We start from the raw sequence: 19,636 nt of genomic DNA, 5'->3' as shown, positions 1-19,636 counted from the left end.
CATTGGATGTATTCTACTCAATTTAAAATACTATTTTATTGCAAGAAATAAAATCTCCAAATTCATTCATAATCCTATAAACTAATCAAATTGCTTACTATTTCACCAGCTAGCCCCAGGCCATACGAAGGTTCAATTCACTAATTTCAATCATGTTGCAGATAGAACTTTAAAGTCTCCGATTTCACTTAACATTATACCACCAACATATTTTTGCTAGCAAGAAAGTAGACTTATTTATTCTTTGAAACCATCACGCAGAGCACATTGGCTAGTGTTCAATCCTCCTGTGCTAAGTCAGGCTGTTGTACCAAAACCACAGTCTCTGTCCTCAGAAAAAGACCAATTCTAGCTGGGATGATATAAATACACAAAAGAGCAAGACAAAATATGAGACAATATGTCGAGTGTAAAATAGAGACTGGAAGCACTAAAAGTTTCAGGAAAAAAGATATGGCTTATTTTAATAATTATTTACTGATCATTTATCATGGGGAAAGAGTAGAAATAAATATCCTACAGGACTAAATAAATTATTAAACATAGACTATATACTGGAGCAGTTCTAATAAATGATGGAATACAAGTATATTTGATATAAAAAGTTACATGCAACACACTGTCTGTTAAAAAAAAAGGAAGGGCAAATTTTTATGTAGTGCAGAATCTCCTTTTTCTAAAATAGAAAGAAGTCTAGAAAAACATATATTCCAAAATATTAATAGCAATTATCACTTAGTTGTGAGATTAGAGGTGATTTTTATTTTAATCTTTTGCTACTGTGAATCTTGATTTTCTTCTACCATGTCTATTACATATATCTTTTTTTAAAACCATTTATTCAGCCTCCAAATGAGTAGGCGAACAATTGGCATGTGCCACCAACTTTCCACTGCTAATCAATCTCAATATTATTTCCCTTTGAGCCCAGACCCAGGCTCAGAATCCTTCTCAACACAGCACTCCCAACAGCCACTAGCAACCTCTTGGAGCTGGCAGGTGAGGTGAACTCTAAATGGCCTCCCTAGCATAGAATGGGCAAGGCAAGGCAAGGTCTCTTGAGCAGAGAGTAATTCAAGGAAGGATGGCTCAGGGAGGAACGTGCCCTCCCACTGCCACAGCCAGAGTGGCTCACGCTCCTGACCCGACTGCTCTTGGTCATCACGCTACAAAGGGACCAGCTAGGAAAGAGAAGAACTGTCACCGCAGCCAGACCCAAGCTCGTGCTGTGCTTACCTGATGGGAATGATGTTGGAAAACAAGAGGAGGAAGCGGATGATCTGCAGGTACCAGCGACCGGCAAAGTGCTGCAGGGCAACCATGACCAGCGACACCACCACCAACGCGCCGAACAGGATCTTCGTGAGGCAGTTCACTTCCAGGTCAAACAGGCCAATCTGTGGGATGACGCACAAAGGGGAGCCTGCGATCCATTGCTGCAACCCACGGCCCACCAGGAGAACTGGTTCCCGTGAGCCATGAACACCTCCACCAGGGTGCGACAGTGGGACCCATCGGTCCCACAGCTCTAGTTGAAAACACTGGGTTCCATGGGCTGGAGTTCCTCACAGACACCCAAGGGGCCCCACAGAATTCTGACTTCAATTTTTTTTAATGACTTAAGAAGATTTAGACTCGGAAACACACAAGCAGGTTCCGGCTGTGTGTGGTGGTGCTGGGTACTACAGCGCCTCTACCATTCTACACAGGGGTCTGGAAAATGACTCGGTCCTACACGCTTAGCACTGTACCCACACTAACTCAGTACTGCCTAAGAGCTCAGGGTACACACCACTGGGGGCATCTGAATTTTAGGTGGTACATTAATGAACATTATTATTTTAGTAATTACATATTTATTGTAATGTGTATTCAAAAAAAATGTAACTAGCACATGAAACCCATAACTTTACAAAAACATGGCCCAGGATAAGGCTAAACCATCAAATAAATGACATTATAGTTGTTATGATAGCCGTAATGCTGGGGTGAAAATGACCAGTGTTTGGGAAACATAGCATTCGTTCACAGTATTGTCAGAGGAAATCATTCTGCAATATTCTGACTCAAAAATTGGAGGAGGGGAGGGGCTGGGAGGGAGGGTCACGGTGTGAAACGAGCAATATGGGGCGTTAGCCAGACGGCAGATCTGACCCTGTTCACCTCGCCACAGCCAGTCGCTCAGCAGGGGTTTGAATCGGGGCCTGCTCCTCCTCACTGGAGCCTGGGCAGAGCATGGCTTCTCGAGGCCATTTCTCATCTATATGGTGAGGCCACAGAAGCAACTGTGCTCACAGGCTGGTGTGTGAGGATTACATGAGATACATGTGAAGGACGCAGCACAAGACATGGCAAACAGTAAGTGCTCAATAGTTTGTTTTAGCTTAAAAGCTTTTAAAATTTTATATATTCATATTCATATGAATACACACGTATGTATTACACGTGTGTCTATATATGTGTGTGCATAGCTACATATATATCTACCTCCACACAATCTTTTCATGTAAGTATATGTGTGAATTTGTATAAATGAAATAATACTGTTAGGTGTTCCTGTTTTGAAATCTAGCTCCTCATCGCACCAATGCCAATCATCAAAATACATCAGGCCAGAAAGCCCCGACAAGGAAATGCATCCTATGACTGCGTACACACCTTGCTTCGGGGATTCGAGGTGTTCATGACACTCCGGAGTTCTCTGCCCGTGTAAAGAACAACACCCACAACGGTACCTAAAACGAGAAAAACACAATGCAGAGAAGGGTTAACACAGACAGGCGGGCTTACACAAAGGGTCTGACCCCCTGAGAGGATGTTCTCTAAACCCAACACCCACACCGGGCGAGGGCCACCCAATGACCCACGGCCACGCTGACCAGCATGGCAGCCCAGAGCCACGTGCAGCTGTTTAAATTGAAATTCAATTAAAATCAAATCAAATCCAGGTCCCCATTTTCACTAGCCACTTTCCAAGTGTTCAATAGCCACGTAAGGCTAGTGGCTGCCATATGGGACAGTGAAGACACAGAGCATTTCCACTGTCACTAAAAGTTCTACTGGTGGGTGCTGGTCTATGGGGTCCAGTAGCCTCTGACAGCATGAGAGGTGGGGGAGCGGCGGTCTGTCCTTTATGCCACTGGCCTTAGAGGCTTCAGAGGTGCCTAGAACACTCCTACCTTCATAAATTATTACAGAAACTTGTGAACACACCCTTCTTATTAGAGCACTTTCTTCCCACTGAGTCTGACTCCTTTCAGATTCTGTGTCTAACTGGAGCATTTGGGGGATGTCTGTCCAGATGACTATTCTTTCCTGAGAACTTCCCCGTCCCCCTCCCAACCCCTTGACAATAATGAAAGCCATCCATCCTTCTAAAAGTAAATAATTTACAGAAGAGATACAAACAGCGAGTTAACGTTAGAAAAGATGCTCAACCGTGAATAATCAAAGAAATGCAAAACACACCATTGTTACTCCTATCACAGTAACAAAAATTCAGAAAGATTGCTAACATCCAGTGTGAGCCAAGAGGTGGGGAAACGGACCCTGTCGTGCATGCTGCTGGCTGGAGTGTAAACTGGAACAAACTATTTGAGAGAAAATTGGCGATATCCACCAAAAATTTACCTTTGTCTCCTCTCTTCAGTGTGTGCCAAGAAAATACTCAACACAGTGGGGAAGACAGACAGTCAAGAAGGAAAGCAAGAAACACTGTGCTCTAGAGGGTGGTCGAATGTGCTAGGATGGGAACAAGCAGAGGGGTGGACGGCAGAGGCTGCTGCCAGTAGGACTGGCGGGCAGAGGAGCGGCTCTGAGTGGAGGACGTGTGAGCTGAAACCTGAAACACGAGAAGGGGCAGCCCTGCCAAGCTCTCAGGGAAGACCCCAGGAATACAAACAATCTGGTCTCTGCTGGAAAAAGAAAACACCCAACCTTCCCTGCTCCAGCCCCTCGCTCTCGGATACCACTGTCAGAGGGATACACAAAAACGCAAGGAGGCTCAGTCTTGGTAAAAGAGCCCAACCCCAGATGAAGCGCTGGGGCTGTGTCTCCGGGATAAAGAGCCGGGAGGAGGCGCCGCAGGCCCTCAAGTTTACGCACGCAGTGTTCTCCCGCACAGCGCGGGTCCCTTCCAGGGAGGCCCTCAGCAGATGGCAGGCGCGGAGAGCTCGCACGCACTCCTCGGCAGATGGCAGGCTCCCACGGATGCGAAGCTGTCGCCACAGCAGATGGTCAGGCAGTGGGAGCAGAGCCTGGGCTGAGCCACTGCACTCACTCCTGCGCAGACGTGGCTCGGTCTCAAGCCCTGATGTCCAGGGTTCAAGAGGGTCCTAATCACAAGGGCCCCCAGGGGGGGTTCCCCCACTGGTGCCGGCCAACCTTGATGCCTTCAAATGTTGCCAAAAATAGCCTTTCCCCAAGTGCCTCTCTGTGCTCAAGACCAAACCTGTCTCCACGAGATCTGAACCCCAGCCTCAGCCACCCAGAGAGAAAGCACACACCGGCAGCCCACAAGGTGTGCTGGTTTGATCCACACGGTACTTTAGAAGTTTTGAATTAATTGCCAACTTTTAAATACAGGAGCTTTCATATGAAAAATTGAGGGGCCGCCTCTACGGTATAGTGGTTAAGTTCGGTGCGCTCCACTTCGGCAGCCTGGGTTCGCAGGTTCAGATCCCTGGCACAGACCTACACCACTCATCAGCCATGCTGTGGCAGCGACCCACATACAAAATAGAGGAAGACTGGCACAAGGGTTAGCTCAGGGTGAATATTCCTCAACAACAAAAAAAGGAGATTTCTGGCTTCTCTTGGAAAATCAGAAGATCAAGTGACGCTGGGTCCACGTTCCTTACTGTGTCCACCAGCAGGTGTCAAGCACGGCCACTCTGTTTATCCAGGGTCATGCTCTCAGCTCATCATGGTCCCACCCAGCCCAATCCACCCCTTTACGACCAAGTGACCCGAGCCTCTCCACCTCCCAGACCACTGACCCCCATTTTCCATGCTGTCACCTCCACTGTCCCTCCTGCTCTCGCCATATTCTTCACTCTCAGCCCCTGCAGCCGCAGACCATAGAATCCTCTCCATTCTGCCAGCCAGGTGCTCCAACAAGCAGGCTATCACGCTTGGGCATTTCACAAAGTCCTCCCTAACTCTCCACAACAGAGTAGTCCTGGGATTGGACCTACCCTAAGATCCCTTTGTTCCTTGACCACAACAAGACTAAATATCGCACCCTGGAGAGCAAGTGTTCAGAAACATTTATAGCAGTTAGACAATGCTGCAACCTTCCAGCATGCGACCACAGGTCAAGTCCCACTGAACAGAGTATAGACCAGCTGGGCATTATCTAACTCCTGTGGCAGGGTGCACACAGTGGGACCGGCATGCTGATCATGCACAGCAGAGCCACAGATCCATCTGCTATAGACCTGGTGGGGGGCAGGTAACTGGCCCCTCACCACTGAGAGTCTCAGAACTGGGCTCCGTAACATCCAGGCCACCTTCTCTGCCCGGGGGCCTCCCTCATCCCTTCCCTGTCATCGCTCCCGTGACTCCTCAGCCTAGTGGCACTGTGTTGGCTTACCATGGCAACTGCATCCTCTACAGATTGATGCCAACCAATGCAGCTGTACCCTCAGCACTGCTTGGCAAGTTTTTTATTTTTTAAACTTCCAACTGATAACAGCAGAGTGACCAAGACACAGGAGTTAGGTTCTAAAGGGAACACAGAAGCAAAATCTCATGCAACTAAGATTACTCTTGACGGCTCTTTCTTGAGTTGAGCACCAGAAGGCAATGGCTTGCTATGTATAACTCCACGTTTGCAGTCAGGTGTCTACTCAGTGAGGAGCAGGGGAAACTGGGGCCAGCTGAGGAAATGGTAAATACCCACTTCCTCAGACTCACTGCAAAACACACACCTGCTGAAGGCGAGGGCAGGCACTGTCACTGGATGATTGGAATCACCGCTCTTGCTCTCTTCCCACATGACCAAGCACAAAGAGGGGCATTCACACCAGTGAACAAAGGCATGTTTTAACTCCACAATGCATTTCCCATGAACCGTTTGAAATTTTTTCCTCCATCTCCAATTTGCCTCCTATTCTCCTCCTCCCAGTAGAAGACCTCTCCAAGACTGTGTGACCTTAGGCAAGTTGCTTAACCTCTTTGAGACTCAGTTCATTCCATTAATGTCCTCATTTAATGTTGTGAGACCAAAACAAGAGAATGGCAGCTAAACACCTGGTAAATAAAAAGTGACTGATAAATAAAAGACTTATTATTGTTACTCTCTGAGATTAAGGCTGACAAGCCTTTTCAACCTCACTCCCTCCACCTCAGAATTCTCTGTATTGTTACTGAAATCATTTTCCTTTATAATAGTCTCAAAGGAAATTCACAGAACTCTCTCCCATTTCCTCCCATCTCCTCTGTAACCTATGTTAGATTTATACTAAACTATAAACCCCACAAAGGTGGAGCCAAGCATTTTCTGGCACATTACTGTTGCACTAGGACCTAGCAATTGGTATTATCACATAGAGGTGCTCAATGAAGCTTTCTGTATGGAAAGGAGGAAAGCAGGAAAGAAAATCAGAAACAGACATATGAACATGTGTTTATTATTGAAATGTTATCAAAACAAGTGCCTAACCAAACAAATCGAGGCTATTAGAAGTCAACGGAGCAGGTACCCTGGGGTGGGGTGGGGGATGGTGACTGGAAGGGAGCCGAGGGGAGCGTCTGGGGGGCTGATAATATCTCGTTTCTTGATGTGGGTGTTGGCGCTATATTTAGGATTTATGTACTTTTCCATATATGTGCTCTCTTTCAATAAAAGGGAAGAAAAAGAAGAAACACTGTCTGTAAGAAATGAAGTGTGTGCTGTTCACATTGCTGGCCGGTAAGGAGATGGGCACATCACAGGCGTCCCTGAATTTTCCATCCTGCCTGTGCCAGACGCAACACGATGGATTTTAACCCCATCTCGTTCTGATCTCCTTTAACACCTCTCTGTATTTCACCCGAAGACACAGGATGTTCTCCACCCCAAGTGTGTGCTTTTTCGTTTTACATCTCATTCCCCACCAGGCTCTCCCTTTACACAAGGCCATGAACGCACTGGGCACAAGTGTCCACAGCCTGGGGTCTGAGCCAACGCAAGAGCTCTTTGCTGGTTACTTGTCCTAATTTCACTCCTTAAAACAAGATAAATCCAGATGGAGCGAATATTTTAATATAAAACTATCTAAACACCCCAAGAAAACATCGGTGTATTTTTATAATCCTAGAGCAGGGAAGATTTTTCTCAGAAACCATAAAGAAAAAAAATCAACAGGTCTGACTAGATAAAAATTGTAAACTTTTGTGCCAAAATATGAATGAGATCAACTGAAAAGTAGTAATTGCAATTAAGATAACAAACAGAAGGATAATATTCTTACCATACAAAGAGTTCTTAGAAATCTCTTTCTTAAATGAACCCATCAACAGAAAAAAATGAGCACAGGGCATAAACTGGCAATTCACACATATATTTTAAAAAATGTGAATCAACAGTAAACGTAAGGAAAGATGTTCAACTTCAAAATAATTTTTAAAAGGCAAGTCAGTCAATCTGTTAGGTATTTATTCAACGTCTATCAGATGAACAAAAATTAAAAAGTCAAACAGAATATGGTGTTGGCTCAGATGCGTATATAAAATAAGATTATCAGGAGCGTAAATTAGAAGAGGGAAGTTTATCATGTGTAAAGTGTATATATCCTTTGACCTAGTAATCCTGTTTCTGTGAAAAGGTTGACTACATAAACATTTAGAGCTTCTACCTGGAAAAAACAAACAAAGCCCATCACAGACAGAAACAAAAGACAGACAATAAATTGTGAAAAAATATTTGTGACACACAACACATGACAATTTGATATGTTTTTCTATAAAGCTTTCTAACAAATTAACAAGAAAAAGAAGAACCCACAAGGAAAGTGGATAGACCAAAATATTAAGAAATGGTTTATACGTGAAAAGATGTTTAATTGTACACACAATTAAAGAAATAAAAATTAAAATAACAAGATATAATTTATCACCCAACAGACTGGAGAAGAAAATAATATTTTTTTAACTACTACACTATCAAATCCACTATAAATTTTTTTCTAAAAACCAGATGACAAACTGGATAGGAGTGAAAGGACATGAGGCTTCTGCATCAGAAACAAGAAACACTCACAGATGAGTAAGAAAAAAACAAGAACCTCAACAGAAAAATGACTAACGGACACAAAAAGTAATGGACAAAGGAAGAAACAAAACAGACACATGCAAAGATGGCCAACCTTCCAGATAATCTAGGAAATGCAAATGGAAACAAATTACTTAGTTTTCGGTCAAATTATTAAAAATTAAAAAGAATAATTAATGACTTGTTAGTAAATGACTTGAAAGGGGAGAAAAACTGGGGAGGAAGAGTAACGAGTTCAGAGAGATCTGGGTGGACGAGCGGCAGGAAGAGGCAGACCGTGAAAGGGCTCCTGCATGCCCTGGTTGGCCTCGGCCGGGGTGTGGCCAGGCAGTGGGCAGGGGCCGTGCAGAATCTTAAGGACCAACTTCTCACTTCTTCAGTCATCAGCGGAACTGAGAGACATTCCAGACCATGCTGCAAATATAGGCAGGCAGTGGGAAAAACACGGCAAAAACCTAAAGGGAGAGCTAATCGTTGTCCACTTTCATTAGGTGAGCCTGTGGATGGTGACACGTGGCCGCCTATGTGTATTTGTGCTGGTCATCCCCTTCCCAGGTCACACAGTACCCTAACTGAGCATCTGTTGTTCTCAAGAGCCACAAAGCAGCATCAAGCAGAGGAAAATGGGTTGGTAGGAAGGAGATATCCTGCCTGAAGAGGGAAAAAATTGATTCCTCCAACAGTAAAGATACAAAGTTGCCAGTAGTGGAATCATGTTAATGATAGTATATATTATTATATATATAACATAACATAATAATAATAGTTGCACAATGAGTTCTGCTTCTAGAGCAAAGTCGCTGGATTCAAGTCCCAACTTTGCCTTTTACCTGCTGTGTGACTTTGGGCAAGTTACTTAACCTCCCTGAGCCTCGGTTTGCTCATCTGCAGAATGGGGCTAATACTGGCACGCACCCTTCTGGTACTGTTGGGAGCGTTAAGTGAAGGGTGTAATGCACAGGTTGGTGGCCCCCCACCAATATCAACCAGGGCTGTTGCAGACTGTGCTCAGCCCCTGGAACTCCTGCTCAGTTTCATCCCACTGTTCAAAACTGAAAGGCACTGATTTCTAGGTCATCTTGAACACCGAGGCTCCAAATCAGGCCCGTGGCCCTTTCCCGTGCACCAGGGCCCCTGAACCGACCTGCAGGACAGCTCGGAGCCCCTGTGGACACAACTCCTGGCCAGCACAGCCAGGCAGACCCATTCTGGTACAGATTAGAACGTCAATCTGAAGTGGCAATTAACGGCTATTCCCAGGGTGGACGCTGCAGAAAAGTCCACAGGCCAGAGTACTTCTCTGGACGTCTGGAAGTGTCCAAGGGGCACTTAGATGTTAGGTCAATTCCCTGGAGGTGCAGGAACAAATGGAAAACGCCATGTGACCGACAACTGATTTTCCCAACTGACATATGATTATTCTAATTATACAAAAGGATCTTCTTTCCTTTTCAAATTGCTAACATATTCCTCAAAAAGGCACCCCCACCTGAAGCGATGACGGTGCCGGCCCAGAGCGCATTCTCTATGCTCAGGCTCTCGCTGATCGGAGGGTCGCTGTCCTCCTGGAACAGACCAAAGGGACACACATTTACCTATCAAGGTTTGGGCAGAATCCACAGCCTGTTTCCAGCCTCCTCTTCCCAGGACAGGAAGAGACGACGACCCCTGTTTGGAAGCCTACCACTCAGCCAGGAGAGAAGGACCAAGCTCATAAACTATGATCCTTGGAGTTGTCATCCCCATGGAAATACCTGAAAAAGCTGGTTCATGATTTAAGAAACGCAGGCCTCTAACACTGAAGAAATGTTTTACATGGTGAGAACTAAAATGGAGAAGCTAATCGATCAGGAATAGCTTTTTTCCAGCCAGTCTTATGACTTACGGAAAGAGAACACGAACAATCTCATTTGGATTCTATAAATCTATTGTCCCGGATTTCTAAAAATAATTCAAACCCAAATTTAATTTCTATTCCAAAAGGGTGGAAAGCGGCTTAAAAATTTTTAACGATGGTTGGGGCTGGCCCGGTGGTGTAGCGGTTAAGTTCGTGCGCTCCGCTTCGGCACACTGCTTATCAAGCCACGCTGTGGCAGCGTCCCATGTAAAGTAGAGGAAGATGGGCATGGACGTTAGCCCAGGGCTAATCTTCCTCACCAAAAAAAAAATATATATATATATATATATATATATATATATATATAACAATGGCAGACAGGACTTCTATGAGTAAAAGAGGAAACAAGCCCATCTGAAGGAGACAGAAAGAGTAACTGCTCTCACACATCTGAGTTAAAATGAACTCGAGCAACACTTGGCTCTAAGTTGTCAGGTAATTCAAGCTGTTCAGGGGCTGGAAGAAAATCCCAGTTGTGTCGACCTGACTGAGAAAGAGTATGTCACAGCTGTCACGGGGGGGCCTTCTCAAGGGAACTGACCCCCACCTGGCATAAAGCTACTTCCCAGCATAGGCCTGTCCACACCTCTTCACAGGCCTTCATCCCTAACATGCACTTAAGACAGGATTTAGGTTAGGCGAAGCTTACTTACTCTGGTAAAAGTTCCCACAAAGTTGTGAATGTCAATGTTCGGCTCTTCTGCGTAGACATATGATCGAATCTGAAGAAGATCCTACTCAACAGAGGTAACATTTGGGAGTTAACACAAAGTCAGTTTAGGATTACAGAGATCTCAGGAGGCAGCCACTGTTTTTCAAAAGCATCTATTTCCCAAACAGAGCAAACAGGCTTAAATTATGGGGCAGGTGGAAAAAAGAGGAAAAATCTTCTAGTAAGTAAGCTTGGGAATTGCTACCTGCACTACCCCAAGACACTCTGAGAGACTTGACAGTGAAGACACTGGTCTACCCAGCATCTCCCACACTGGCTGACAGAGCAGACCCCCTCTGCTACACCCTTGTTGACAAGCTTTGTTCATAGCAATGAAAACACTCGCTCATTCAACAAGTAGCTATTGGGCACCTACTCTGTAAGAAGCCCTGGAAAGCGCAGAGAGGTGAAAAAGTGAACAAGAACACCTCACACCTATTAGAATGGCTACTACCAAAAACAGAAAAACAGTAAGTGTTGGTAAGGATGCAGAGAAACTGGAACCCTTATGTACTGTTGGTGGCAATGTAAAAAATGGTGCAGCCACTATGGAAAACAGTACGGCAGTTCCTCAAAAAATTAAACATAGAATTACCATAGGAATAGCAATTCCATTTGCTGGGAATTAAAAGCAGGATCTCAAGGAGATATCTGTACACCCAGGTTCATAGCAGCATTATTCACAATAGCCAATAGGAAGAAGCAACCCAAGTGTCTATTAATGGATAAATGGATAAACAAAATGAGGTATATCCATGCAATGGAATACTACTCAGCCTTAAAAAGGAAGGAAATTCTGACACACGCTACAACATGGATGAACCTTGAGGACATTATGCAGAGTGAGATAAGCCAATCACAAAAAGACAAATACTGTATGATTCCACTTATATGAGGCACTTAGAGTAGTCAGACTCATAGAGACAGAAAGTCAAATGGTGGTTGCCAAGGGCTAGGGGAGAGAGGAATGGGGGAGTTGTTGTTCAACGGGTACAGAGTTTCAGTTTTGCATGATGAAGAGTTCTGGAGATGGATGGTGGTGATGGCTGCACAATGCGAATGTCTTTACCACAATTGAATTGTCCGCTTAAAAACAGTAAGATGGTGTGGCCGGCCCCGTGGCTTAGCGGTTCGGTTAAGTGCGCGCGCTCCGCTGCTGGCGGCCCGGGTTCGGATCCCGGGCGCGCACTGACACACCGCTTCTCCGGCCATGCTGAGGCCGCGTCCCACACACAGCAACTAGAAGGATGTGCAATTGTGACATACAACTATCTATTGGGGCTTTGGGGGAAAAAATGGAGGAGGATTGGCAATAGATGTTAGCTCAGAGCCGGTCTTCCTCAGCAAAAAGAGGGGGATTAGCACGGATGTTAGCTCAGGGCTGATCTTCCTCACCAAAAAAAACAAACAAACAAACAAAAAACCAGTAAGATAGTAAACTTTATGTTACGTGTATTTTACCACAATAAAAAAGTTGGGAAAACAACTCCAATCAGGTGGTCAGGCAAATTCGGGCCACAGTACTCCTGGGCAACAAGGGTCTGGCTGAAACTGAGGCTACTGGCCACCCCCTCAGGCAGGGCCTGGGCTCTCTGCTAACTGCCCAGGAGGCCCCGCACCCAGGTGTTTGCACTGCAGCCTCTCTGTATCATAAGAAAAGGCCTTCAAAGTGGAGAGGGGAAGAGCTGCAGAATAATAAATGCAGTATGACCCCATGCATGTAAAACCACCCCCCACCAACAGGCTTGTAGTCGTCTATTGGTAAGAAAGTGGGCTGAAAAAGACCTGGAGAGCTGACTCCCGACTTGACATGACCCCTGGGAGAAGAAGCGAAGAGCTGGGGCAGAGGCTGTGAAGCAAGATTTTTCATTTTTACCTCGCGCTTTCCAATCCATTTGATTTTTTTAAACACAAGAACATACTCGTGTATTAGGTCATCTTTTCATATAATTCTCTTCATCTACGACTTTGTTAAAACACTGCTCCACACTCAGACCCCTTCGGCCCACTAAGGCTGAGAGGTCCTCACAATGGGGACGGTGGCACTTCATCTTTCTCTGGACCCCAATCCAGGCGTGGACCAGCACACATCGAGAAAGAGGACTCTGCTGCAGGCCAGGCAGGCACCTCCACGATTCCAGGCTCTTCCAGACTGTCTCTTAAGGAGAGTCCTCCAAATCATTTGGAGGATCAGAATCCTTTCTTTGGAGAAATATTACCAGGAAGTAAAACATGTCACCCAGATAAAACCAGAACGAGGGTACCTTCTAAGGATTCCCAGGAACTCCTGAGCAGTTAGAAACTCACTGCTCTAGAATTCCTGGTCTAAAAATTAATAATAATAGTGCTATTTTACTTCTTATTGGCATGAAAAATCCTTAGTGCCCTGAGCACGTTTATTGTTAAGTCCACTAAGACACAGAACTTCCCCCTGCCCACAGCTTCCTCCCAGAACGAGGTAAGGAGCAGCATCAGTCAGCGGGACCACGAGCCCAGGAACAGCTGACAGGTTCCGCTTAATCCTTTCAGACCGCTGATGGGGCGTGTCAGTCTCGGGGCGTGTAAATCACATTCTGTGATTCTGCAACCCAGGGTACATCCCATCCACGTGGCTTGTCTTTAAACGTACTCTTTGGCTCTCTACCGTCCTCCTTGACTCTACAAATCATGGCATGAGTGATGTGAGGCTGATGTAGAAGTGTGGGGCCCTGGGGAACTTTGAGTGTCGGTTGGTTCCAGCTACTCAGACCACCCCCGTAGAGAGGGCCTGTGTGCTCTTCAATGCACCGTTCTCCATGCTGTTCCACGCACTGGTATACAGCAGTGAACACACTGGGCAGAACCCTGCTCTCAAAGACACTGCCTTGACGTGCGTGGAGTGGGAATGCAAGGAGAGGACGGTCAGAAAATGCCTCTCAGGTACGGAGACCTGAGCAGAAACCTGAGAGAGGCGATGGAGATGCCCAGCCAGGCAGACACAGGTACGACTGTTCCCGGTGGAGGCAACAGCAAGGGCAAACATCGGGAGGCAGCAGCGTGCTGACGGAGAGCCCGGCGCGGCTGGAGCCGGTGGGCAGAGGGGAGAGGGCCAGAAGCTGAGATCAGGGTCTCAGCAGAGAGACACATTACATGGGGCTTGGGGACAACAGCAAGGGCTGCAGGATCGGTTCTCAGAAGCCTCTGGAGGCCGTGAGCAGAGAGGAATGACGCCCTCTGGCTCACCTTTTAATTTTATGCGAGGTACTTAGTCAAGGTTTCTTAAGATTTTGAGCTTCCCTGGAAAGAGCTCATCCCTGCACGCTGGGTCTGCACTTCACGTGGCCACATTACTGGGAACCAACAAGCCCTCAAGGCTCCGCAGAACCCCACCCCACCCGCCCCACCTCACACCTGACACCCCGTGTCCGGCCCCTGAGTTTGAGAGCCCATATGACAGGAGTCAGTTCGTGCTTCTGCGGGTAAAGCTACTCACGGCGGCAGTGGGGAGCCTCTGCGTGCAGGCCACGGGGAGCCGAAGCTTCCAGTCTGTCTCCCCGTCCAGCTGGTCCGTCCGCAGGAAGCAGGACCCTGGGGAAGGAAGGTGGGCACCGTCTGTTCACCTGTGACTCAAGAATCCTTCCCCTGGCAGCTCTGAGTAGCTGCTGCTCTGGTCTTTGTGAAAGTAACCCATCAACGGCCAACCACCAAAAGGGAAAATAAATACCCGATTTCCCACTTCCTCCATAAGCTCTGGGGTCAGAAGATCTGGGTTCAAATCCTCACTCCACCACCCACTCACAGCGGGAGCCTAGGCTCGTTTCTTGACCTTGCTAAGCCTCAGTGTATCCTGTCTATAAAATGGGGAGAAACACAAACCTCACAAGCTGGCTGTAAGGGTCCCCGTGGGGTGACAGAACACCTGCACGGTGGCTGACACGGGGGAACCAGCATTTGAGTCTATTCTGGGCAGGGGTTACGAGCACCCAGCACCTTATCGGACACCAGACCTCCTGGGTTCAAGTTCAGCTCCACCACTTACTAGCTGTGCCCTTAGGCAGTTACTTATCGTCTCTGAGCCTGGGTTTCCTCGAGTGTAAAAATGGAGATAACAGCACCAACCTCGTGTTGTGAGCACTAACGAGCTGATCCGTGCAAACCACTAAGAACATGGAAAGTACTGCATGAGGGTCTGCTGTTACCATCGCCAGCACATTTCACAGACACACATTTCCGTCTGACATACGAGTCCGAGCACTGAGCCAGCGACACACCTCACCAGACACAGGAGGCCCTGAATTCACCGACCCTGCAGTGAAGACTTCTGCCTACTATTAAGGAAGAACACTTCTAACGCTTTTTTTTTTTTTTTTGAAGAAAGGGCAAGTTTTAGAGCCGCTAATCCATAATGCTCCATATTCCCTGACTAGGACACAAGAACCAATGTGAGGACAAAGCTGCAGGTTTTAAAAGAAGACTGTTTTAATCTAGTGCCTTCCACACCCTCTCTGACCTATTTTATATATTATTAGCATAAAATTTCATCTGTACTTTTATTCGATTCATAATAAGATAGGTTGCAGCAACCTCAAAGGAATATAAATGCGAGTTTTTCAGAGGTGCAAAGATCTGATTGTGCCTGTTAGGAAGAGCAAAATAGCCTCGCCTCCTCGGAACAGCTTCAGTAAAAAACAAAAAGGAGCTCTGAATCAACTGAGGAGTGGGCAGGAGAAACAACAGCAATGAGGGGGGTCTCGTGAGAGAGGAGAGGGTCATTAAGCCCGACTGGGCTGTCATAATAAATAAACGATGGGCGTGGGCGGGCACGGCCCTGCCACTCATGAGTAATGGGCCGAAAAGGCTACCTACTTCTCTCCCCAGTTTCTCTACTGCCCCCATCCCGTCACATCGCCTGGTCTTTTCTCAGAAGAGAGAGGATGCCTGTTTGCTTCTACATGTCAGACACCCTTCTCGTCCCACCAACTCCCCCAGTTGAGCTTAATGCAGCCCAGAGAGGAACGCCACAGCCTCTGTGTGTGACTTCACCAGCCATGGCTCAGCACGGGTCCCCCTAACTATATCTCTGTAATGATCAAAATCTATTGACCTGCGAGCACCACGAACATTTTGTCTTTTACAGACTGCTCTATGAAAAGAGATGTTTTTGATTCGCCTCCATGGCTCCAAAATGATCATCTACTTCTGTTACATTTTCAAATGATTATTTTGCCAAATTACCACTGAAAGGTTAATGGTTATTTTCAAAATTGATCCCAGATGTTTACCGTTTTTTTCCGATGTCCTCAGGAAGATCATATCAGCAGGGACCCGCTGGTTCTGCGTTATGAAAAGAAAGACTGTTACTGTGAATGCCCACACCGTCCCCCACCCCCAGCACCTGGGGAGGGAGGGGAACAACCCAAATCCATAGCCTCTTGTAAGTTTCTGCCTTTGTCAAAGGTAGATTTGGGGATTTATTTTGTTTTGAATCTGAAAAATCTTGCACACTGCTGTTAGGTTACTAATCCCCTATTGAAATCGTATCTCGGAGAGTGAGCTTCTAGTTTTCTGGTGAATGCAACCATCACCTCCCAAAATTCCAGCCAGAGGAGCCAGGGCCAAAAGCCTGCTACCCTCGCTGGCATTCTTCCAGGCTGTCCACTGAAACTAAAGACATCATATGCTCCGCTCGTGCTTTCTGCTTCTACCAATTTTCCAGCCTGATGTTTGGCTTCGGGTGGGATTTTAACAAGAAAGTCAGGCAGTAAGAAGAAACAAAAGCCATTCTCCAAAAAAGAGGGGCGCCAACGGCAGCCCTCATGTAATCATGAACAGAAAAGTATGTGATAGCGTAAAGGGGTTTGTGTGGTTCTTCTGAGCTGCCACCCCGGAGAGCTTCACTTTCCCTCAAATCAACTCTGAGTTCTTGGATTTAATCCTTTTAAAAGAGCACAGTTCACTTCCTACAGAAACAAGTGAAGATACAATCCTTTCCTAATCAAATATTACTCCCAGACTCTGAGGGCCACCCCCAAAATCCAATACCTTCCAAATACACACAGCAAAGAGAGATATGAGCATGTACCGAAGAATCGAACACAGTATTAATGGTGCTATTTTTAAAAATGCATTTTCTGGCCTTTTCACTGTTCTCATGTTACCCTTAACCCCCGCTCCCCATAAAACGATAGAAAAGCACAATGTTTAAGTCAAAAAATATAAGCTAAAGTTGCCTAAAAGGTAAATGACACAAACATTTTTACATGCTTAGCATGTAAAATGCTAGCAAGTAGATTTCTGGGAAAGATTTTATGATAAGTTAAAAAAAAAGCAGGGGGGCCCACCCCACGGCCTAGTGCTTAAGTTTGGTGCCCCGGGTTCGTGGGTTCAGACCCTGGGCGTGGACCTACTCCACTCATTAGCCATGCTGTGGTGGTGACCCACATACAAAATAGAGGAAGACTGGCACAGGTGTTAGCTCAGAGCTAATCTTCCTCAGCAAAAAAAAAAAAAAAAAAAGAACCCCAAACAGCTGTAGGACAGAATCCCAAAGAGCACACATTCAACTAGCTCAGCAGACACACAAGTGACAGGTTAGGACTCAAGAAGCGGTGGCAAGGACTTCCCACACACAGTCACACAGCAGCCATCACCAGCTGCGAGACCCCACTCACCTTTTCCACAATGATGAGATCGCCAACTTGGATGTTGGAGCTCTTCACCTTCACTGTCCCTGCAAAGAAACGGGTCCAAGATGCATCATGTCTGAACTCATTGCAGGTCCTCACGTCTTTACAGAGTGTCCACCAGCCCGCAGAGTCAATACAGTGCACCCAGAAGGATGTGCCCCCACCCCCACCTACCCGCCCACACCATCATCTCCAGCCTGAGAGAAGGTCTGTCTGTGGCAGAGACGACTCCAGAAACTAACTAACCCCCACTTCTTACAGCACTAGAAGAACTCACACCCCTCAAGTAAGATCTTCCATCTCAAGGGTGCCTTAGAAGCTTTTCTAAATCAGCACCATAAGAGACTCACTCAGCCTCAAAAAATAAATAAATAAATAAATAAACACGGAAATGGGGAATAAAATTAAGAGTTAGATCCACGGGCAGAAAGTCAATTTTTAATTTTCAACACCACCAAAAAGAAAGAAGCTAACCTAAAGCAACTGATTTTTTTTTCAAGTTTGCAATTGCTATAACGATAATGATCAGACTACACCACTCTTGCTGGAGGTTTATCTGGATAAATAACAGCTAGCATTAAACACCAAATCTGTGCTAAGAGCTGTATAGATAGTGACATGCTGATGGTTTCATCCCCTCCTCACAATAGCCGTCAGACGCAGCTAACATTATCTCCAGTTTTCAGAGGAGGAAGGAGGCTCTGAGACACTCTGTCTCACAGTTAGGACAGGGCAGCGCCAGCATTCACCCCCACCTGACTCCAGCGGGTGGAATAAAAAACAGCGAGTTCAGTTCGACCAGAAAAACATTTACTGAGAGCTTTGTGCTGGGAATCCAAAGATGGAAGACCATCTCCTGATCCTAAAAACGCTCACAGTCTCATGCAGGAGCCAATAAATTGGGCTGTAAAGGGCCAAGACAGCAACCAGTTTAGATTCTGCAGGCCAAGAGGCAAGGTTCTCAACTCTCCCCACAACTGTTCCCCCAACAAAGGCTAACGGTCTTTTGTACATTTACATTTTACATTTTAAAATGTAAACTGGGCCATACAAAAAAAAAAAAAGTGGTGGGCTGAATTGGCCCACTGGCTGTAGACACAAACCCCTGTGCTGGTGAGAAAGACAGCCAGACAGATGCCGTTAGTGCAAACCAGCGTGTGGAATGATGGAAGCGAGTCCTGTGTGCTACGGGAGCAGAAGGGGGGGAAATCTGCCCCTTTGAGGAGGACCTAGAACAGGGCCCAGCACACAGAAGGCACTTAATTATTCATCCAACAACCAAGCACCATTTACTGAACGCCTGCTGTATGCCAGGTATTCTAAGGGTGGGGATGCATGGAACTCACATTCTAGTGGAAAGGAGGGAATAAACAAATAAGGAGTGAATGGGGTGGGGTATACGGAGGTGTCAACAAATGTTTTACAGGAGAGTTGAGGCCAGAACTAACCAGATGAAGGATACTGGTTACCAGTAACAGATAAAAGGAAGGTACGAGATATGAGACAGCGGTGCACGTGAGTAGTACACTCGTGTGTGGCACAGCCTGGACCTCCTTTAGCAAGACGGGAAGCATCACATGGAAGACAGGGAACAGAAAGAGATGGAGGAGGAAGGGCTGGTCGGGGGCCAGATGGTCCAGCACCCTGTGAGCAAGCCCAGAGGGGAGGTGGGTCTTGATTCTGGTGATGGGTCAAATTTTCCCATAAGCAGCAACACCATAAAATCTTTATGTTTCTGGTGTCTCATAATAAGCCCATTTAACCCACAAACGTTCAGCCAAGAGAGAGAAAAGAAATGATAATGACTCCCAATCCTCCTCAGTAAAGTATATGCCCTCTCGGAGCAAGGATGAAATGGGAATCACGGATCTGCTGACCCCTCCGTGCCCCCATTCACCCAACAAATACCCAACATCCAGTGACCCGGATTCCTAGCTTTAGCTTCTTCGGTTTTAAAAAGAACCTAGAGACACTGATGAAATAATCTGAGTGTACAACTCTAGATTTTTACAGTTTTTCACAATATTTTACACTTTTCACACAATTTAATGCCATGTGTTTTTAGCAGTTTACCACCATTGAGATTTTTCAAAGCATTCCAATTATTT

General features: G+C 46.2%; 1 protein-coding gene across 1 annotated transcript in view; it reads right to left on the bottom strand.

The window, feature by feature from the left end:
- ATP9A (ATPase phospholipid transporting 9A (putative)) overlaps positions 1-19,636 on the bottom strand; it is a 122,909-nt gene that overhangs the window by 56,913 nt on the left and 46,360 nt on the right. The window contains exons 5-11 of the mRNA XM_058562460.1: positions 17,514-17,572; positions 16,125-16,176; positions 14,336-14,430; positions 10,805-10,885; positions 9,744-9,819; positions 2,659-2,735; positions 1,237-1,397 (exon numbers count right to left, since the gene is read on the bottom strand). Coding sequence (XP_058418443.1) covers positions 1,237-1,397; positions 2,659-2,735; positions 9,744-9,819; positions 10,805-10,885; positions 14,336-14,430; positions 16,125-16,176; positions 17,514-17,572 — 601 coding nt within the window. The remainder of the gene's footprint in view (positions 1-1,236; positions 1,398-2,658; positions 2,736-9,743; positions 9,820-10,804; positions 10,886-14,335; positions 14,431-16,124; positions 16,177-17,513; positions 17,573-19,636) is intronic.

This window comes from Diceros bicornis, chromosome 19, assembly GCF_020826845.1.
Source record: "Diceros bicornis minor isolate mBicDic1 chromosome 19, mDicBic1.mat.cur, whole genome shotgun sequence".
Lineage (NCBI taxonomy): Eukaryota > Metazoa > Chordata > Mammalia > Perissodactyla > Rhinocerotidae > Diceros > Diceros bicornis.
Note: the sequence above shows the minus strand (reverse complement) of the source record. Positions and strands in the feature narration are given on the sequence as shown.